Source organism: Mirounga angustirostris, unplaced genomic scaffold (genome assembly GCF_029215605.1).
Source record: "Mirounga angustirostris isolate CCGP_5_RB_7025 unplaced genomic scaffold, mMirAng1.0.hap1 SCAF_1, whole genome shotgun sequence".
NCBI classification, from domain to species: Eukaryota; Metazoa; Chordata; class Mammalia; order Carnivora; family Phocidae; genus Mirounga; species Mirounga angustirostris.
Window position 1 is genome coordinate 5767368 of NW_026991709.1, and position 21524 is coordinate 5788891.

Consider the following 21524-nt stretch of genomic DNA (forward strand, 5'->3'; position numbering starts at 1 on the left):
TGAGCTGCATGGTTTCCACTGACCCAGTTCTTGAGAGCATTTGGTCCTCTGTTATGTCAGGCTTTTCTGTTTCTCCGTTGCACCTACTACAAGCCGCACCACCTTTATGTGTTCATGTGCTTGCACATTGCCCACCAGCCCCGTTCATGCAATCGGATGTAAGCTCCATGAAGGTCTCATCTTTTCCTGTCTTGTTCGCCACCATGTTTCCAATTCCTGACTGTATGCTGGCCCTGGAAGTGAGGCTCAACAATATTTTTAAATGAATAAATAAAACACTTTCAAATTCAATAACTATCTATAAAATTCTTTTTTGTGTGTGAAATAAATTTTACTAATGTCAAACAACTATCTGTGCTACTGTTGTTCTTTTGAAAGGGGAAGTCTGACCTTCTCTGGTCACAAGACAACCCAGTTCTTGGCCTGGGCCAGCAGCTCCTATACAGGCATGCTGATTCTGGAGTTCCTAGTTATTTAGTGGGAAATGAAAAGCAGAACCTTTTCTGCCTCAGCCTTTGGAAAATTCTGAGCAGAATAAATTTCAATGAATAGGGCTGTTCTTTCTATTCTTTAATAAAATCTTAAAGATGTGTTGTCAATAGTTAGCATGATGTATAGAATTTAACTTACACACAAGGTCCTATGATTCTAAATGACCACTTCAACTCATTCACTACGTCTAAGAGTTTTTCTTTCTTTCTCAGACCCAGCGAACTCAGCCCCATCCATACTGGATGGGTTTGATCATCGCAAAGCCATGGCAGGGCAGCGTGTGGAGTTGCCTTGTAAAGCGCTTGGGCATCCTGAGCCAGATTATCGCTGGCTGAAGGACAACATGCCCCTGGAACTTTCTGGAAGGTTCCAGAAGACCGTGACAGGGCTGCTCATTGAGAACACTCGTCCTTCAGACTCAGGCAGCTATGTATGTGAAGTTTCCAACAGATACGGCACTGCTAAGGTGATAGGCCGCCTGTACGTGAAACGTAAGTCGGATGGTAGCTTGGAATGGTGATGTTGACTGCCACTGATGGGGCTCTTGTTACAAGATGACTTCCAGGCTCTCGATATAGCCTTCCATTAATCTTCACAACAGTCCTGCTGAGACCAGTATTACCCCATTTTGCAGATGAGGAAATGAATGCTCAGACAGATTGCTCAAGATTACACAGCTGGGGAGGTTGGGACTTAGGATTCGAATTCAGGTCTGTCTGAATCTCTGAGATTTCCATTAGGCCAACAGGATATGTATCTGAGATCACATTACCTAGCTGTTGAATTAATAATGGCCACCCTGTCTGAACATTGACAGAGGAAGAGGGGCAGGCTTGTGATGTCAGCACAAGTGACCGTAGTCAGATCACAGTGGGTGTCCTTGGCCGACTTTCAGAGGCTACTTGATGTTCCGGAATGGGACTATTATCAGAACAAATATAGGTCTCTAAATGATCAAAATATTGGACTTGGACTCATTATTACATATCATTTAGTTCAAATATGGTGGATATGTTTCATCTCCAATAGATTTGTATTGACTGTCATGAGGAATGTGTTGAGAAGGATGCTGAGGCCAGCCTCAGAGGAAGGAGGGGTGTGACTGCAGTAGGGAGCACTTTAATCTAGTCAGACACCCTCAGTTTTACTCAAGCAGAAACCAAATCAAAGTGAGTGACCCAGGAGCACATGGCCACAATTGACAGGCAGAGCTTTGGTCAAAATAGGTGGCTCTTAGATGCACATGGAATGTTCTTTTCATTGTATATAATATTATTATATATTACATAAAATAAGATGTGTATTTTTTTAATTCGATGAACTAATTGGCTGAACTAAAGCTAAATCGCAAGAGTCTACATTGAAAGGCGGAGGCATTTTCTTATCCCACTTTTTCCCAACCCCATTCCTGTTTATGGAAATGTCTTTTCAATGTCACCCTGACTGTGGACTGTCCCAGCCCAACAGAATTTGTTAAGAGTAGACATTCCAGGGACTTCCTGGAAACAGCTGCCCAGGGTGGGTCTTTTGAAAATCACACAAACATGCTTAGGCTGGGATTAGGGAGAAATGGAAGATAAGGCCTGTACAGCTCTATTTCTGTAGTTGAAGAAACTTCTAGATGCAATGATGCAGCGCTGGACAGCAAGTAAGAAGTATCTCTGGAAGCTCAAAATCGCTTCTGTGTTAAAACACCTTTCATGGCTCCCCATTTCCTGCTGAATAAGTTTATATTTTAGGATAGTATCAATATCATCCCAAGTAAGCCTGTCTGGTCCTACTGCCCATAGTTTTGCTTCAAAGAAAAGATACTCCTATTAAATTTAACTTCTTCCTATTCTCTGTACAAACCCACTCCTATCCTGAACACAGGTCATGTTGCTCCCTCCACATGGAAGATGGTTTTCAAAGACTTAAAGGTCTCAAACTTCCCATTTTTCGAAGCCCAGTGCAGTGGCCTCCCCAGAGACATCCCCATCCCCAAGCATCTCATGCTCAGCTCTCAGGGTTTAATTTATTGTTTTCTCTGTAAAGGCATTTATCACTGTCTACATTTTAAAAGTTATCTGTGGAAAAGTCTTAGTTCTGACTGTGCTTGTTTTCACTACTGTGCTCTTTGCCACATTGGGATAAGTCCTCAAATGCCTCTTGAATGTTTCCTATCTCCCTCTGACTTCATTTTTGTCTTTCCTCTCTAGACAGAAAGCATTATCTTGGGTTCCAAATCCAAAACCCTCTTCTCTTCCATCTCTTCCCTCCTGGTGCTCTCTTTATTCGTATGGCTCCAGATTCCTCCCCTCTGAGAACAAGCCTGGATTTGCATGCTTAGCCTTGGATTCCTTCTTGAGTATTAGATGAGTATGTCTCCCAATTTTAGATCAGATGTTTTGCTGGCACTTCAAAACAACAGTATTGCAAACCAAACACTCCACCATCTCTACCTTGTCAATGGCTCTTCTTATTCGAAATGTCTTACCCCCTGAAGCCCCCCAAATGCAGGCTTTAAATCTTGGATTCTCCATAAAGCTTTCCTTTCTGCATCCAAGTCCTTCGAAGTCCTAGAGACTGTAACTCAGTGTTTCTCAGCCACGCTTCTCAACCCCATCCTGTCCTAGACTGAGTCTTAATTGTACCTCAACTAGATATTTGCAATGCCCCCTTACTGACCCAGTTCCCCACTCCAATTTGTCTAACACATTATGATGAGTCAATTTTCCTAAAAATGTGTTTGACCATATCTTCACTTGCTAAAAATTCTTGAATGCTTCCTTTAGTCCCCACTGACTTAATTCCAAAATTTTGAGGCCCTTTGCCTACTTGTTCCAGGTTGCCTTTGTCATTTTTCTCCCATAATTTCCTACAGAAATGCTGTGTTCATTGCACACTGAGCAGACACAGTCTTCCTGTGACACAGCTGTGAGGCATGCCCTAATTCACAAAATGCCCCTTCATTCCAGCTGGGCTCAGGTCTATCCATCCTTGATATCTAAGGACTTTCTTGATCCCCTTCCACATAGTAGATGTCTCTGATGGACCTATATCACTGCTTGGCTACTATATCTACTCTTATATTTGTCTCATTCATCCAAGACGTCCTTGGAACCAGAGACGCCTTGGTGTGGTAACACAAGATGTCAGGAATAATTAGGGCAAAAAAAAAATGGTTTTTGCCATTTACCTGTTGAGTGGATTTGGTGAAGTTAATTAAGCTCTCTGAACAACCACTTCCTCTTCTGTAAAATGGATGCGATGATATGACAAAACATGCAGGACTGTGGGGAGACTGACTTAAACAATGTACAAAAGACATTTAGTAATTGTTTGGCACATGGCAGTTACGCCGCAAAAGTCATTCGTCTTTGTCTTACCTGTAAGTTTAACCCCGCTTTTGGCTTATAGTAGATGCTCAATAAATGAACTTGTTACATCGAATTTGGTTTCTTGAATGAAAATGTGGAATGTCAAATAGGAGAGTTCCATCACTGTCCAAACCAGTTAGCCTCACTTTAAAGAAAAACCCTGTTTGTGCCCACAAATTCTAATACCCACCTGTTTTCTTACAGCTGTGTGTGATGGGCCCTGGTTAAACCACATGGGAGGGGGGTGATAGGCAAGTGTATGAGTGTGTGAGTATGTCCCAGAGAAACCCATCTGTGTTGTTACCTTGGGACAAGGCAATAGGATTTAAATATTCAAATACCTCTGTCCTTAGCAGTAACCAGAACATGGCATTTCTTATTGTCAGTGGCTTAATCCTCACACTTATTCATTGAGAAAGCAATTTGACCATTGCCAGTCTATTTGCTACATAGAGACGGAAAGGCAAACAATGAAGAGGCTGCTCCTGAACAAAATAGTGTGCTATGACATAATGCCGAACATGAGATCTGTATAGAGTATGCTTGCCGTGATGCATGCGCCTTGTCAAAAGCTCAGCATGTTGTTGAAATGATGTCTGCATATGTGATTTTTTTTACCTTCTTTTTCTTTCTCTTACCAAAATTTCCAGAGCCACTGAAAGCTACCATCAGCCCCAGGAAAGTTAAAAGCAGCGTGGGTAGCCAGGTTTCCTTGTCCTGCAGTGTGACAGGCAGTGAGGACCAGGAACTCTCCTGGTACCGAAACGGTGAAATCCTCAATCCTGGAAAAAATGTGAGGATCACAGGGATCAACCACGAAAACCTTATAATGGATCACATGGTCAAAAGTGACGGGGGCGCGTACCAGTGCTTTGTGCGCAAGGATAAGCTGTCCGCTCAAGACTTTGTGCAGGTGGTCCTTGAAGGTCAGTGGGCCTCGTTACAGGGTTCGGCCGCACCAGAACCCAAACCCAGAGCACTCAGAGAGAAAAACACTGAAGCAATGCTGATAATTCCCAGGGCTAAGATTTCTCTCTGTCTGACTAGCTAATAACTCTGCCCTAATTCTTCAGGAGAGATCGGGCTAATGAAAGAACCAGTGCTGGTAAAGTTGTAAGTGGTAGACGTAACAAAAGTAACTTCACATTAGGTTAAGTGACGGGAATGTTGTCCATTCATGTGTTTAGTTACTTCTCGAGATACAGACCGCAGAAACTTACAACTTCAAGTTTGGTTGACAGTTCATTACCATAGACTGGAGTTGCTCAGTGATACTTTGTTTGAAGGGCCCTTTTATGTGCTCTGGGGCTTTTGGCAGCATCTCCGGCCTCTGCCCACTAGCAGCATCCCCTCTCTGAGTTGTGATAACCAAAAATACCTCCAGACATTGCCAAATGTCCCGGGGCCAGGGGCGGGGGGGGTTGTGTGTGTAAGGGGAATAGACCCCAGCTGAGAAATACAATTTGACAGACAAAATGTAGGGCAAAATTTCAATATAGTCCTTGGTGGAAAGGAGAAAAAGTGGCATCTGTGTGTACAGTTGTCCCTGGTTGAGTCCAGATATTCACAAATTTAGGTGAATGCAATTTGTGAGGAATGACCTCGGGTTGTTATAATAGGTCCTAGGTATGCTGTTCTCTTTTCTTAATGGCCTGCTTACATCTGAAGGCTTATCAATCAGCCAGGGAACAGAAGCTATCAAGGTAACATTCAAGTGAGACATACGTTTATCACCAGATAATTGAATGGCTTTTACCTGTATATGTGTGTGTCTTGTTGGAAATTATGTCTTTATGTATAATTTAACATTCATTTGGTATAAATTGATTAAAATAATCACATGACTTTCATATAAAGAGAGAAACATATTTATATATGAAAATAAGTTTAAATATGTCTTGATGTTCTTCGAGGTTATTTCTATTTTTTTTTTATCTTAGCTGATTTTTAGGAAGAAGCAGACTTAGCAATGAGATTCTTATTTTGATTCAAGCATTTTCTTGCAGACAGTTTCTTAAAGTGGAGGTGAAATTAGCTGAAGGCATGGAACCCATATTAAATGCCTGACACTGAGATCCCCATAATAATTAAGTGCAGAAAGTAATCAATTTGTACAGAGCCGATTTGCTGCTGCTGATGCATTGTAGTCCTTACACATCACTATTTTTAGATTCTTTGTAGAAGAAGGAAAGAATACCTGTCTAGGCCTAGTTACCTTGGCAACTATCTCGTGTGACTAAGAAAACCTAAAGAGCATATTGATAATCCATAATGATGCCGAAAGATTTCAGGTTATCAGAGAGTGACAGCAAGAAAGATTTCAAAGACACTCAGGTCTCACTGGGAAAATAATGTCTGCTTTCATCTCCAAAAAAGCCTGTCACTTGAATAAAAAAAGGGGGCAAAGGAGCATATTGAGCATACTCACAGATTTATTTGTTGCATGTCAGTTTCCATTCAGGACAAGAAGCTTCACTTATTTTTCTCTTCTGAGAGATGACAGGGCTAATGTAGCAAAAGAGAGCAGAAGTGTAATTATAAATACATATCTAGAATTTGCCTTAAAATGGTGTCTAACTAGTATCCTTGGATAGAGCCTCCAATATTCCCATTGAAATAGCTTTAGATTAATGTAAATTTTAAAAACTCACAATACTATGAGCTAAGAATGGCCATTGATATAATGCAGAATCTGGGAGTATTTTCTATGAGGCTAAAGAAACTGGAATGGAAGTCTAAAGAAAATGAAATCTAATAATTATAGGTTCAAGATCAAACCACAGTAACTGGAAAATAGAATAATAGAAAAGAACAAGAACAGTTCCTATGTTAGGAAATGATAGAATAGCATGTATCAGACTAAACTTCAAGCAGATAAAAATTATGAACTTGAGGAAAAACAAAACTTGGGAGAGACACCCAAAAGCAGGAAGAAAGGATTGGACCCATGAAAGAAGAGGAAAGGGTTGGGTGATACCTGCCTTGATACCACTTTTCCCTTGAGGACATTGCCCAGTTTTTGAGATGGGTGCTGTGGGGGGATGACAATACTGGAAGAAAAGTAGAAAGCTATAGTCTTATGGGATTTAGGTATAGAAGGACAGAAGTCTGTACTGTCAAATTACCTGCAGTTGAGGGAGGTGAGTTGAAATTCCAGGAAGGAGGGCAGTCCTAAATCCCTAACAGTGAGGAGTCCTGAAATCTAAAAATAAACTTCCTTGAAAAACGTAGTTGACACCTGAACTGGAAAATGTGGAGGAGAATCCAATAAAAATAAAAAATAAAAACAACTAAGGGTGCCTGGGTGGCTCAGTCGTTAAGCATCTGCCTTTGGCTCAGGTCATGATCCCAGGGTCCTGGGATCGAGCCCCACATCAGGCTCCCTGCTCGACGTGAAGCCTGCTTCTCACTCTCCCACTCCCCCTGCTTGTGTTCCCTCTCTCGCTGTGTCTCTCTCTGTCAAATAAGTAAATAAAATCTTTAAAAAAATAAAAATAAAAAAAACAAAAACAACTAGGCGTACAAAAAAAAGGGGGGGATACTGTTAGCCGAGGTCAAAAGACAAAGTAGGCAGTAGAAATAGATCTTGAGAGAACCCAGATGAATGAGCAAAGGCTTAAAAGCTTTTATTTAAAATATATTCAATACCTTAAAGGAAAATAAAGGCATAATGAATAGATATCTGTGAAAGACCAGAAGAGAAAATGAAAATTATAAAAAGGAACCGGTAGAAATATAAAAATTCAGTATATTGGTTTTAGTGGGAGATTGGAGAAGAAATAAAGGATCAGTGAACCTAAAGATAAATTCAAATAAATTATCCAACTTGAAGCATAGAGAGAAAGAAGACTAGAAAGGAAATGACCAGAGCCTCAGTGACATGGCACATTCATCAGGTGGCCTGATCCACATATAATTAGAGGCCTAGAAAAATAGGAGATTGACACTGGGGAAGAAAAAAGTATTTGAAGAACTAACAGCTACAGTTTTCTCAATTTTGGTATAAAAAATAAAGTTACAGAGCCAAGAAACAGTAAACCCCAAGAAGAATAAATACAAAGAAAATCACATGTGGGCACATTAGAGTCATGTTGCTGACAACCAAAGATAAAGAAAAAATCCTACAATTCTGAGGAAGGAGAAATATTAAGTAAACAGAGTTATCAGTATGAATGATGGATGACTTCTCATCAGATATTTTGGAAGACAGAACACAATGGAGCAACATCTTTAAAATGTTAAAAAGGATTAAAAAAAAAAAATCCCCGTCCACCTATGCTCCTATATCTAGCAAAAATCAGTCTTTAAAAATCAGCAATAGTAAAGATATTTTCAGTAAATAGAAGCTGAAAGAATGTGATACCAGAAGAAATGACACATGAAGTCATTGAAGGTGAAGGGAAATGACCTAAAATGGAAATTCAGATCTGTAGGCATAAAGGCCATGAGAAAAGGCAAGAAATATGTTACTAAACATTTAGAGAAATTGTTTTTTCTCTTTGAATGTCTTTAAACAATAACTGACAAATTATAAAATTATAATACTGTATTATAGAGTTTAGACATAAATAGATGCACTAACACAAAGGAGAATATAAATTAAATTATTTGAAGTTATTTGTACCAGGGTTTTTACATTTCCACGAAGTAGCATAATTTTCACTTTTGGTACATGAGATTAAAATTATATAGATGCATGCACGCATATATATTAGTATTGATATACATATGAATATTTATATGTGTATGCATATCTACATAAATATGTATATATATACATATATAAATATGTATATGTTGATCTATCCATCTGTATCTATGTCTATGTAAAACTTAGTTGGATTTTATCCCATAAATGTAAGATTGGAAAAACATTAAAAACAAAAATCATCTATGTATGCATAAGGCATCATATTAATAGAATATAGGAGAAAAACAATTGATGACTTCAGTATATCCAGAAAAACACCACTTGACAAAATTCAACATCCATTCAGAATAAAAAATTCTCAGCAAACTAGGAATATAAGGAACTTCCTTGACCCAATAAATGGCATTTATGAATACTCTATAGTGAAAACCATACTTAGTGGTTGAACACTAAATATTTTTCATTTAACATTGGGACCAAGGCAAGGATGTTCACAACTGCCACTTCTATTCAACAATGTGCCAGAAGTCCTAGGCAGGTATGAATAAGAAATAAAATACATAAAGTTTGGAAGGGAAAAATCTCAGTTATCTTTAATCACAGACCTTGTTGTTTACATAGAAAATCCCAAGAAATCTATAAAATGAGTCCTAGATACATAAGTGAGTTTAGAAACTCATAGTATACAAAAAATACAAAATTTGTTTTCTTTTTATACAGTAGGAATCAACAAATGGAAAATAATATTTTAAAATTCCATTTATATTAGCATAAAAGAAAAGACACTTAGGAATAAATTTAACAACAGATGTGAAAGATTTCAACATGTAAAACTGTACAACTATACATTGCTAATATAAAATTGTGATGACCTAAAAGACTGGAAAGTACACCATATTCAAGGACTGAAAAACTAATATTCTTAAGGTAACAATTCTCTGTAACATGATCAATGTAATCTCAGTCAAAATCCCAACAGCTTTTATAGATTGATTTTTAAATTTATGTAAAAAAGTGGAAGTCCTATAGTCTAAGTTGATTTAAAAAACATGTGTGGGAAAGTAAAAGACTGAGAATTGTGCAAACAATGTTAAAAAAAAAGAAGAAAGTTGGAGGACTCATAAAGCTACATTGAATGAGATAGATACACAGCTCAATAGAACATACTGGATGGTCTAGAAATATGCCTACACATATATGATAAATTGATTTGCAAGAGAGTCCACAATGAGGGGAAGGAGCAAGATGGCGGAGGAGTAGGAGACCTAAATTTCATCTGGTCCCAGGAATTCAGCTAGATGGGTATCAAACCATTATGGACACCTACAAACTCAACAGGAGATCGAAGAAAAGAATAGCAGCAACTCTCTGAACAGGAAAGCAGCCACTTTCTGGAAGGTAGGAGGTGCCGAGAAGTGAATCCGAGGCAGCATTCGAGAAGACAGACAGCGGGGGAGGGGGCCTCCATCAGCCACTACCAGCAAGTGATAGAGCAGCAGAGGACAAAATCGGAACTTGTTGAAGTCTGCTCTACTGAGGGACATCGCTCCAATAGCTAAGTGGGGGGGTGGAAAACTCGCTGGGACAGTGTGGTCTCAGGACCCTCAGGGTCACATAAAGACCGGGGCTGCCTGAGTGCATCAGAGCTCCCAGGTATTGGAGCGGGAAGCAGGCTACAAAGATGGAGCCGAGGAGCAGGCTCGCAGCTCGGGGTTGCCATAAACCACGATCCACAGCACAGTTGGGCCACTGCTCTTCCAGCAGGGACCCAACAAGTGGCAGATCCAGAGAGACTCCCCTTCCACCCCCAGGAGGAGTGGCACAGGAGTGCACTGCAGGAATCTGCTGTGTTTGGAGACTCCAAACAGGGTCGTGTGCCAGAGATAGAAATGCTCGGTCACAGGCCGGGTGAGCACGGAGTGCGGCCAGAGACCAGGAAGAAGGGAGTGATTGACTGCTTTTCTTTGGGGGCACACTGAGGGGTGAGGCCCCGAGTTCTCGGCTCCTCTGGGGCGGAGATTGGGAGGCTGCCATTTTTACTCTCATCCTCCAAAGCTGTACGGAAAGCTTGCAGGGAACAAAAGCTCCCAAGAGCAAACCCGAGCAGATTACTTAGCCTGGCCCCCAGCAAGGAGGGAGCAATTACACCTCCAGCAAAGACATTTGAGAACCACGGCAACAGGCCCCTCCCCCAGAAGATCAGCAAGAACAGCCAGCCAAGACCAAGTTTACCGATCAATGAGAATGGCAGAACTCCAGCGCTAGGGGAATACTGCACATAGAATTCATGGCTTTTTTACCATGATTCTTTAATCTTTCAAGGTTAATTTTTTAAATTTTCTTTTTCTATTTTTTAAATTTTTCTTTTTCCCTTTTACAACCAACATCTTATCAATCCCTTTTTAAAAAATCTTTTTTATTTTTCATTTTTAGAGTCATATTCTATCCCTTCATTTAGTTAACCCTATTTTTTGTATATATATAAGTTGTTCTCTCTTTAAAATTTTGGGATACAGTTTCTTCTAACAGACCAAAATATACCCTAAATCTCTAGTGTATGGCTTTGTTCTAGACTCCTGCCTGATCACATTCTCTCCCCCTTTTTTTTTTTCAATTTCTCTTCTTTCTTTTTTCAACCAACTTCTTACCAATTCCTTTTATAAAATCTTTTATAATTTTCATCTTTACAATCATATCCTATCCCTTCATCATATTTACCCTTATTTTTGTACATATATAAGTTTTTCTTTCTTTAAAATTTTGGGAGACAGTTTCTTCTAACAGACCGAAAGATACCCAAAATCTAGTGTGTGGCACTGATCTATTCACCAGACTGATCATATCTGATCATATTCCTTTTTCTTTTTCTTTCTTTCTTATTTTGTTTTTCTTTTTTTCTTTCTTTCCCTTTCTTTTCCCCCAGCTTCGGGTCTCTTCTGATTTGTTTAGTGCACATTTTTCTGGGGTTGTTGTTACCCTCTTAGCATTTTGTTCTTTCATTCATCTGTTCTCCTCTGGACAAAATGACAAGATGGAAAAACTCACCTCAAAAAAAAAGAACAAGAGGCAGTACTGACTGCCAGGGACCTAATCAATATGGACATTAGTAAGATGTCAGAACTAGAGTTCAGAATTACAATTATAAGCTAGGTTTGAAAAAAGCATGGAAGATACTAGAGAATCCCTTTCTGGAGAAATAAAAGACCTAAAATCTAACCAAGTCGAAATAAAAAAGGCTATTAATGAGGTGCAATCAAAAATGGAGGCTCAAACTGCTAGGATAAATGAGGCAGAAGAGAGAATTAGTGATATAGAAGACCAAATGATGGAGAATAAAGACGCTAAGAAAAAGAGAGATAAACAACTACTGGATCATGAGGGCAGTATTCGAGAGATAAGTGATACCATAAGATGAAACAATATTAGAATAATTGGGATCCCAGAAGAAGAAGAAAGAGAGAGAGGGGCAGAAGGTATATTGGAGCAAATTAGAGCAGAGAACTTCCCTATTTGGGGAAGGAAACAGTCATCAAAAATCAGGACACACAGAGAACCCCCCTCAAAATCAATAAAAACAGGTCAACACCCTGACATCTAATAGTAAAACTTATGAGTCTCAGAGACAAAGAGAAAATCCTGAAAGCAGCTCAGGATAAGAGGTCTGTAACCTACAATGGTAGAAACATTAGATTGGCAACAGACCTATCCACAGAGACCTGGCAGGCCAGAAAGGACGGGCATGATATATTTAGAGCACTAAACGAGAAAACTATGCAGCCAAGAATACTATATCCCGCTATGTTGCCACTGAAAATAGAAGGACAGATAAAAAGCCTCCAGGACAAACAAAAACTAAAAGAATTTGCAAACACGAAACCAGCCCTACAGGAAATATTGAAGGGGGTTCTCTAAGCAAAGAGAGAGGCTAAAAGTAACATAGACCAGAAAGGAACACAGACAATATACAGTAAGAGTCACCTTACAGGCAATACAATGGCACTAAATTCCTATCTTTCAATAGTTACCTTGAATGTAAATGGGCTAAATGCCCCAATCAAAAGACACAGGCTATCAGATTGGATAAAAAAATAAGACCCATCAATATGCTGTCTGCAAGAGACTCATTTTAGACCCAAAGACACCTCCAGATTAAAAGTGAGGGGGTAGAAAACCATTTACCATGCTAATGGACACCAAAAGAAAGCTGGAATGGCAATCCTTATATCAGACAAATTAGATTTTAAACCAAAGACTATAATAAGAGATGAAGAAGGACACTATATCCTACTTAAAGGGTCTATCCAACAAGAAGATCTAACAATTGTAAATATCTATGCCCCTAACATGAGAGCAGCCAATTATATAAGGCAGTTAATAACAAAATCAAAGAAACACATTGACAAAAATACAATAATAGTAGGGGACTTTGACACCCCTCCTCACTGAAATGGACAGATCATCTAAGCAAAAGATGAACAAGGAAATAAAGATTTTAAATGACACACTGGACCAAATGGACTTCACAGATATATTCAGAACATTCCATCCCAAAGCAACAGGATACACATTCTTCTTTAGTGCCCATGGAACATTCTCCAGAATCGATTGCATCCTAGGTCACAAATGAGGTCTCAACTGGTGCCAAAAGATTGGGATCATTCCCTGCATATTTTTGGACCACAATGCTTTGAAACTAGAACTCAATCACAAGAGGAAAGTCAGAAAGAACTCAAATACATGGAGGCTAAAGAGCATCCTAGTAAAGAATGAATGGATCAACCAGGTAATTAAAGAAGAATTTTAAAAATTCATGGAAACCAATGAAAATGAAAACACAACTGTTCAAAATCTGTGGGATGCAGCAAAGGCAGTCCTAAGAGGAAAGTATATAGCAATACAAGCCTTTCTCAAGAAACAAGAAAGTTCTCAAATACACAACCTAACCCTACACCTAAAGGAGCTGGAGAAAGAACAGCAAATAAAGCCTAAATCCAGCAGGAGAAGAGAAATAATAAAGATCAGAGCAGAAATTAATGAAATAGAAACCAAAAGAACAGTAGAACAGAAAATGAAACTAGGAGATGGTTCTTTGAAAGAATTAACAAGATTGATAAACCCCTGGCCAGACTTATCAAAAAGAGAAATGACCCAAATAAATAAAATCATGAATGAAAGAGGAGAGATCACAACCGACACCAAAGAAATACAAACAATTATAAGAACATATTATGAGCAACTCTATGCCAGCAAATGAGATAATCTGGAAGAAATGGATGCATTCCTAGAGATGTATCAACTACCAAAACTGAACCAGGAGGAAATAGAAAACCTGAACAGACCTATAACCACTAAGGAAATTGAAGCAGTCATCAAAAATCTCCCAAAAAACAAGAGCCCAGGGCCAGAAGTCTTCCTAGGGGAATTCTACCAAACATTTCAAGAAGAATTAATACCTATTCTTCTGAAACACTTCCAAAAAATATGGAAGGAAAACTTCCAAAATCATTTTATGAGGCCAGCATTACCTTGATCCCAAAACCAAAGACCCCATCAGAAAGGAGAATTACAGAAGAATATCCCTGATGAACATGGATGCAAAAATTCTCACCAAAATGCTAGCCAATAGGATCCAATAGTACATTAAAAGGATTATTCACCATGACCAATGGGATTTTATTCCTGGGCTGCAAGGTTGGTTCAACATCCACAAATCAATCAACATGATACAATACATTAACAAAAGAAAGAACAAGAACCATATGATCCTCTCAATAATGCAGAAAAAGCATTTGACAAAGTACAGCATCCTTTTTTTTTTTTTTTCCTATGCTCATGGATTGGAAGAACAAATATTGTGAAGATGTCAATGCTACCTAGAGCAGTCTACACATTCAATGCAGTCCCCATCAAAATACCATCCACTTTTTTCAAAGAAATGGAACAAATAATCCTAAAATTTGTATGGAACCAGAAAAGACCCCGAATAGCCAGAGGAATGTTGAAAAAGAAAAGCAAAGCTGGTGGCATCACAATTCCAGACTTCCAGCTCTATTACAGAGCTGTCGTCATCAAGACAGTATGGTACTGGCATAAAAACAGACACATAGATCAATGGAACAGAACAGAGAGCCCAGAAATGGACCCTCAACTCTATGGTCATCTAATCTTTGACAAAGCAGGAAAGAATGTCCAATGGAAAAAAGTCTCATCAACAAATGGTGTTGGGAAAATTGGACAGCCACATGCAGAAGAATGAAACTGGACCATTTCCTTACACCACACACAAAAATAGACTCAGAATGGTTGAAAGACCTAAATGTGAGAGAGGAATCCATCAAAATCCTAAAGGAGAACACAGGCAGCAACCTCTTCGACCTCAGCTGCAGCAACTTCTTCCTAGAAACATCACCAAAGGCAAGGGAAGCAAGGGCAAAAATGAACTATTGGGACTTCATCAAGATAAAACTCTTTTGTACAGCAAAAGAACAGTCAACAAAACCAAAAGACAACCGACAGAATGGGAGAAGATATTTGCAAATGACATATCAGATAAAGGGCTAGTATCCAAAATCTATAAAGAACTTATCAAAATCCACACCCAAAGAACAAATAATCCAATCAAGAAATGGGCAGAAGTCATGAACAGACATTTTTCCGAAGAAGACATCCAAATGGCCAACAGACACATGAAAAAGTGCTCAACATCACTTGGCATCAGGGAAATCCAAATTAAAACCTCAATGAAATACCACCTCACACCAGTCAGAATGGCTAAAATTAACAAGTCAGGAAACAACAGATGTTGGCGTGGATGTGGAGAAAGGGGAACCCTCCTACACTGTTGGTGGGAATGCAAGCTGGTGCAGCCACTCTGGAAAACAGTATGGAGGTTCCTCAAAAAGTTGAAAATAGAGCTACCATACGACCCAGCAATTGCACTACTGGGTATTTACCTCAAAGATACAAATGTAGGGATCCGAAGGGGTATGTGCACCCCAATGTTCATAGCAGCAATGTCCACAATAGCCAAACTATGGAAGGAGCCAAGATATCCATCAACAGATGATTGGATAAAGAAGATATGGTATATATACAATGGAATATTATGCAGCCATCAAAAAACCAAACTCTTGCCATTTGCCACAATGTGGATGGAACTAGAGGGTATTATGCAAAGCGAAATAAGTCAGTCAGAGAACAACATGTATCATATGATCTCACTGATATGAGGAATTCTTAATCTCAGGAAACAAACTGAGGGTTTCTGGAGCAGTGGGGAGTGGGAGGGATGGCGTGGCTGGGTAATAGACACTGGGGAGGGTATGTGCTATGCTGAGCACTGTGAATTGTGTAAGACTGATGAATCACAGACCTGTACCTCTGAAACAAAGAATACATTATATGTTTAAAAAAAAAAGATAGTAGGAAGCAAAAATGAAGGGAGGGAAGTCTAAGGGGGAGACGAACCATGAGAGATTATGGACTCTGAGAAACAAACTGAGGGTTCTAGAGGGGAGGGGGTGAGGGGATGGGTTAGCCTGGTGATGGGTATTAAAGAGGGCACTATTGAATAGAGCACTGGGTAAAATTTGCAAACAATGAATCATGGAACACTACATCAAAAACTAATGATGTAATGTGTGGTGATTAACATAACATAATAAAATAAAATTTAAAAAAAGAGTCCACAATATTCCTAAGCTAAAAGAAAATCTTTTTGACAAACAATACTGAAACTACTCAATGAACACAATACAAAAAAACGAATATCAATTCGTACCTCACACCTTATACCTTGTACAGATTTTATTTGCTCTAAATTATAGACTAGGATATAAAATACCAAACTATGAAGTCTCTAAAAGTAAGCATAGAAGAATTCTTCATCATTTGGGGGATTTACAAAGCTTTCTTGGGATGAAGGAAGCACTAAAAGTCAAAGGCATATACATCATTGAGAAAATAAAAGGCAACTACAAACTGGAAGAAAATTTTACACATTCAAACATACACAGCTATAATACATACTATATATATGTCTGACACACATATTTACTTAATATACCTGACAAATATATTTGGCCATTAGAAGATATCTGGTAAATACTTATCTTCAGCATAATAAAGAACTCCTATAAATCAATAAAAAGGTAGTCTAACATAACAATGGACAAAAGATTTGAGCAGATATTTCACAAAAGGAGATACACCAATGGCCAATAACCACATAAAGACAATATTATTTCCGTGATACTCCTGCCAAAAATGCATAAACTGCATCTAATTATGTGGAAATAGAAAAAAACCACTTTGAGCAACTGGCTATCGTATAATTCTTCAAAAATGTCAAAGTCAAGAAATACAAAAAAGATGAAAGAATGAGCCAGATTGAAGGAGACTAAAGAAGCGTGGCAAATAAATGGGATGTATGATACTGGTTGGGATGGGGGAAATAGCTGAGAGGGACATGTTCAGTCAGCTGGCCGACTTTCAATATGGACTTCATGTTAGGTGGTCATACTGGTCCAAAGTTACATTTCTTAATTTTGCTGACTGCTGTGGCAATGGTAGAATATCTGCTGTATAGAGAGACCACACAACTCTATGACTACACGGATTTGAAGCTCAAGAACAGACGAACTAACTCAGGGTGAAAGAAATCAGGACAGTGACTGCCTCTGTCTGGTGAGATTGAAAGGAGCCCTAGGAATGTTCTGGGGTGATGAAATGCTTTACATCGTGCTCATTTGGGTGGTTACACAGTGTACATATTTAACAAGCTCATTCTGTTTGTACACTTAAGATCTGTAAATTTCACTGTATGTAAATTTTATCTACAAAAAAAAAGAATAACTGAAGAAAACTTTCCTAAATAGATAAAAAAAGACAAGTTTTCAGTATGTTGTGTAAAATCAGTGCAAAGAAATTTACAGCTCAGCACATCATGAGAAAAATGTGAATTGTAAGATTAAATAAAATAACATTCCTAAGTGTTTGAAATAAAAAACCCAAAAATTTAAAAAAAAGAAAAAAATAAATAACATTCCTAAGCTTCAACAGCTGATTATGTACAAAGAATAACAATCACAGGGACATCTAACTTCTCCATAAGGCAAAGCATGATGTAGCAGTGTCTGCACAGGTTCTTTACTTCAATATTATGAAGTCCTTGTTTTCATCTTTTGTACTAAAGCAAGATGCTTGCAATCCAAGAACACTGAAATATGCCACTTATGATTGCATGAGGGGAAAAAAAAGACTTACTTGAGGGCCTTCTCCAGTCACCCAGGAATTAGAACGGAGTTGACATTCAGGAATTTGCAAGAGGAAAGATGGTAGAGGGCTTAGCACAGCACCCCCATCAGGAGAACCCTACACAGCTGGCCTCACTGGCCACAGAAATAGGCTTCCAGTTTTCGAGGGCGCTGGGGATGAGAAACTCTTCAGAGTACTTGGGAGTGTTAACAGTTACCTTTCTGTGATGGCATTGTGAGCTAGTTTCAGATGTGTTCCCTCCATTTGTTTTGCTTTCCAATTTATCAGCAATGCATTTGTGATTACTAACATACAGTGTGAGGCAAATGGTCCATATATATGATAGCACAACAATGGAGTATGAAAATTTTATCTTTGTTGAAAATATTGGAAATTCCTATGGAAAACTCCCTAAGACCTAGATCCTACTTTGCCTGGGACAGTTTGAGGCTGTGCCTGTCTTCCTGGCATATTTGCTCCTAGTGTCTGTTTCATTCTCAAAAGTGTCCCAGGTTGGATGATAAATTGTATAGCCACCACCTTAAGATACTTACAGAGATATTTAATACACACTGGAACACTCAGAGTTTATTTGGCTTTTAGCCATTTTCAGAGCTTTCATGGACATTTACACGGACTTACCACTTATCATTAAAACTATAAAGGATGATTTCTTTTTTTAATTTAAATTCAATTAGCTAACATATAGTACATCATTAGTTCCAGATGTAGAGTTCAATAATTAAAGGATGATTTCTTATGAGAAAATGAGTAAGGTGAGATAATCAATCCCTCAACCTTTCCTTTATTCCCTGGTGAGCGAGCCCTAATTATTGCAGAAGTGGAAAGCTAATGTGACCATTTAGAGGGGTGAATTTCCTCTGTGTTTATAACTTCTGGTGGGGATGTAACAGTTCCAGATTATATATTTCTTGGGAGCTGACACTGCATACCATGGGCATCTGGGTTGCATGATTGTTCTTCTTATGACAACCAGGAAATATATAAGTAATTAAAGCTTGTTAATACTGTAGTTGCCCATTTTGAAAATGAAATCTTGTTCTGCTTGGAATTTAGCTTTATCCATAAAACTAGACTTTTTTTTTTTTTTTTGTAGTGTTTAATAACCAACACATCTACCTCCTAATCATTAAATAAATGGACTTGGAAGTTGTTTAATTATTTGTATGTGCCACTTCCTTCCATAATTTGTCTTTCTGCAGATGGAACTCCCAAAATTATTTCTGCCTTTAGTGAAAAAGTGGTGAGCCCAGCAGAACCAGTGTCCCTCATGTGCAACGTGAAGGGAACCCCATTGCCCACGATCACGTGGACCCTGGACGATGACCCAATCCTCAAGGGTGGCAGTCACCGCATCAGCCAGATGATCACGTCGGAGGGAAACGTGGTCAGCTACCTGAACATCTCCAGCTCTCAGGTCCGGGATGGGGGAGTCTACCGCTGCACTGCTAACAACTCGGCGGGAGTCGTCCTGTACCAGGCTCGAATAAACGTAAGAGGTGCTTGTCAAATCAGCTCCTCAAAAAAACACACATAACTCATTGTAGTGGAGAAGAAAGTTTCTGCATGCACCGAGCTGAGTCTTGGAATGCCAAAACAGATTAACTGTTGCTTCCCATTTCCTACCCTTTCCTTCTGACTCCAGAATGGCCCTGATTGGGTTAATGTGAAAAAAAAAAAAAAAAAAAAAGGCATTTTGGTTTCTTCAGTCAGCTTGTTCTCTGTTACTCTCAGATTTGTCCACTTGATCTTTCCTTTCCTGGTTTATGCTCTGCATGCTCTTTCCTTCCTCCTCTTCTTCTGTTCTACCACATTCATGGTAAACCTTCATGTACATGGTATTTTAACTTACATTCATAGTTCAACATGGCATAACCTCCATCTTCATAACCTACTTCACAGAGACAGTTTAAAAATTGAATTGCTACCAGTGTTTTCACAAAAACAGCATGATGGTTCAGTGGAGACTAGCTACTTTTTGTTGATTAAATCGCCTCTTGTCTTGTAATTCAAAATTTTTAATAGAAGTAGTTGATAATGAAAGTTTTTAACACTTCATTCAATTCATTTGAAAGTAATGGAACTAAAAGGAAACAAAGAACTTCTGAGTAGAAAAATCCAAACACAGAAAAAATTGTTTAATTGAAAAAGACGTTTTTACATGAAAATAATCTACATTTTTTTTTTTTTACTCAAGGAAAAGTGCACCCATTTCCACACAGGAGATGTACCCTTAAATTATTTTCAATAGCTTCTTTGTGTCTCTCCAGGGCCTGCAAGCATTCGACCAATGAAAAATATCACAGCGATAGCAGGGCGGGACACGTACATCCACTGCCGTGTGATTGGCTATCCCTATTACTCCATCAAATGGTACAAGAACTCCAATCTGCTTCCTTTCAACCATCGCCAAGTGGCATTCGAGAACAACGGCACTCTAAAACTCTCGGACGTGCAAAAAGAAGTGGATGAGGGAGAGTACACGTGCAATGTGCTGGTTCAGCCGCAGCTCTCCACCAGCCAGAGTGTCCACGTGACGGTCAAAGGTAAGGCTGCGCTCCCTGTCCCCACACAGCTTGCCATGATTCCGCCTTTCACCAGAACCACGAGCAGGAGTGGGGGTCGGGTGGGGATCTCAGAGGCTGCCTATTTTCAGTAGGACAGTTACAAAGACGGGAATGATAGAGTACATCAGGTGTTCTGACCTCTTTACTCCTGCATCTGCACAAGACCTGTGCTTGATGTAATTTTCTTTTCATATGGATTTTTGGGTTGGTTTTCCGGAGGATATGTGTGGTATTACCATCAAAAAAAAAAAAAAAAATAGACATCATTGGTGTTGTTATCTAATTGTCTGACAGATCATTTTAAAACACATACTGATGTTCCTCCACTTACAATGGGATTATGTCCCAATAAACTCATTGTAAGTTGAAAACGTAGTCAGTCAAAAATTTTATTTAATACATCTCACCTATCAAACATCATAGCTCAGCCTAACCTAACTGAAACTTGCTCAGAATACTTACATTAGTCTACAGTTGGGCAAAATTATCCAATGCAAATCCGACTTTATAAGAAAGTGTTGAATATCACGTAATTTATTGAATACTGTACTGAAAGTGAAGAACAGAAAAGTTGTATGGGTGAAGAATAGTAGTCAGTTTTGGATGTTTACCTTCCTGACCACTGGCTGACTGGGAGCTGTGGTTCGCTGTCACTGCCCAGCATCACCAGAGAGTATTTACTGCATATCACCAGCTCTGGAGGAGAAAGCAAGGTTCAAAATTCAAAGTAAAGTTTCTACTGAATGCACATGTCTTCTACACCATCATAAAGTGGAAAAATTGGAAGTTGAACCATCCTAAGTTGGGAACCATCTGAATCTTTCTTTTCCTAAAAACTCCTAAAAGTAAGTTCTTTTAGAATCCAACCAGAAGAGGTTTTCTGATGGATAAGGACTTCAAACACATTTTTCATCTTGAGTAGTTGAGTAGGTCAAAACAACAATATAGTAATTATATGATTAAAGGAACCCACCAAAAAAATTCTTGACTTTTAAATGATTCTTTACATCACAGGATTTAACCATCGGGATGAATTTGGGGGTCATGCAACTCAGTCTCAATCTCCTTATCAGTAAAGACCCACTAAAATTACAAGACCCACTCCAGGACCCACAGCCCTGTAGTGGCAGAACCTTAGGGGAAGCTGTTTCTTCTATCCCCCAAGTCAGTTTCTTCAGC

The 21524-nt window shown here is 38.9% G+C and overlaps 1 protein-coding gene across 1 annotated transcript in view; it reads left to right on the forward strand.

The window, feature by feature from the left end:
• DSCAM (DS cell adhesion molecule) overlaps nucleotides 1-21524 on the forward strand; it is a 957910-nt gene that overhangs the window by 641397 nt on the left and 294989 nt on the right. The window contains exons 6-9 of the mRNA XM_064577323.1: nucleotides 705-983; nucleotides 4502-4777; nucleotides 18981-19277; nucleotides 20049-20324. Coding sequence (XP_064433393.1) covers nucleotides 705-983; nucleotides 4502-4777; nucleotides 18981-19277; nucleotides 20049-20324 — 1128 coding nt within the window. The remainder of the gene's footprint in view (nucleotides 1-704; nucleotides 984-4501; nucleotides 4778-18980; nucleotides 19278-20048; nucleotides 20325-21524) is intronic.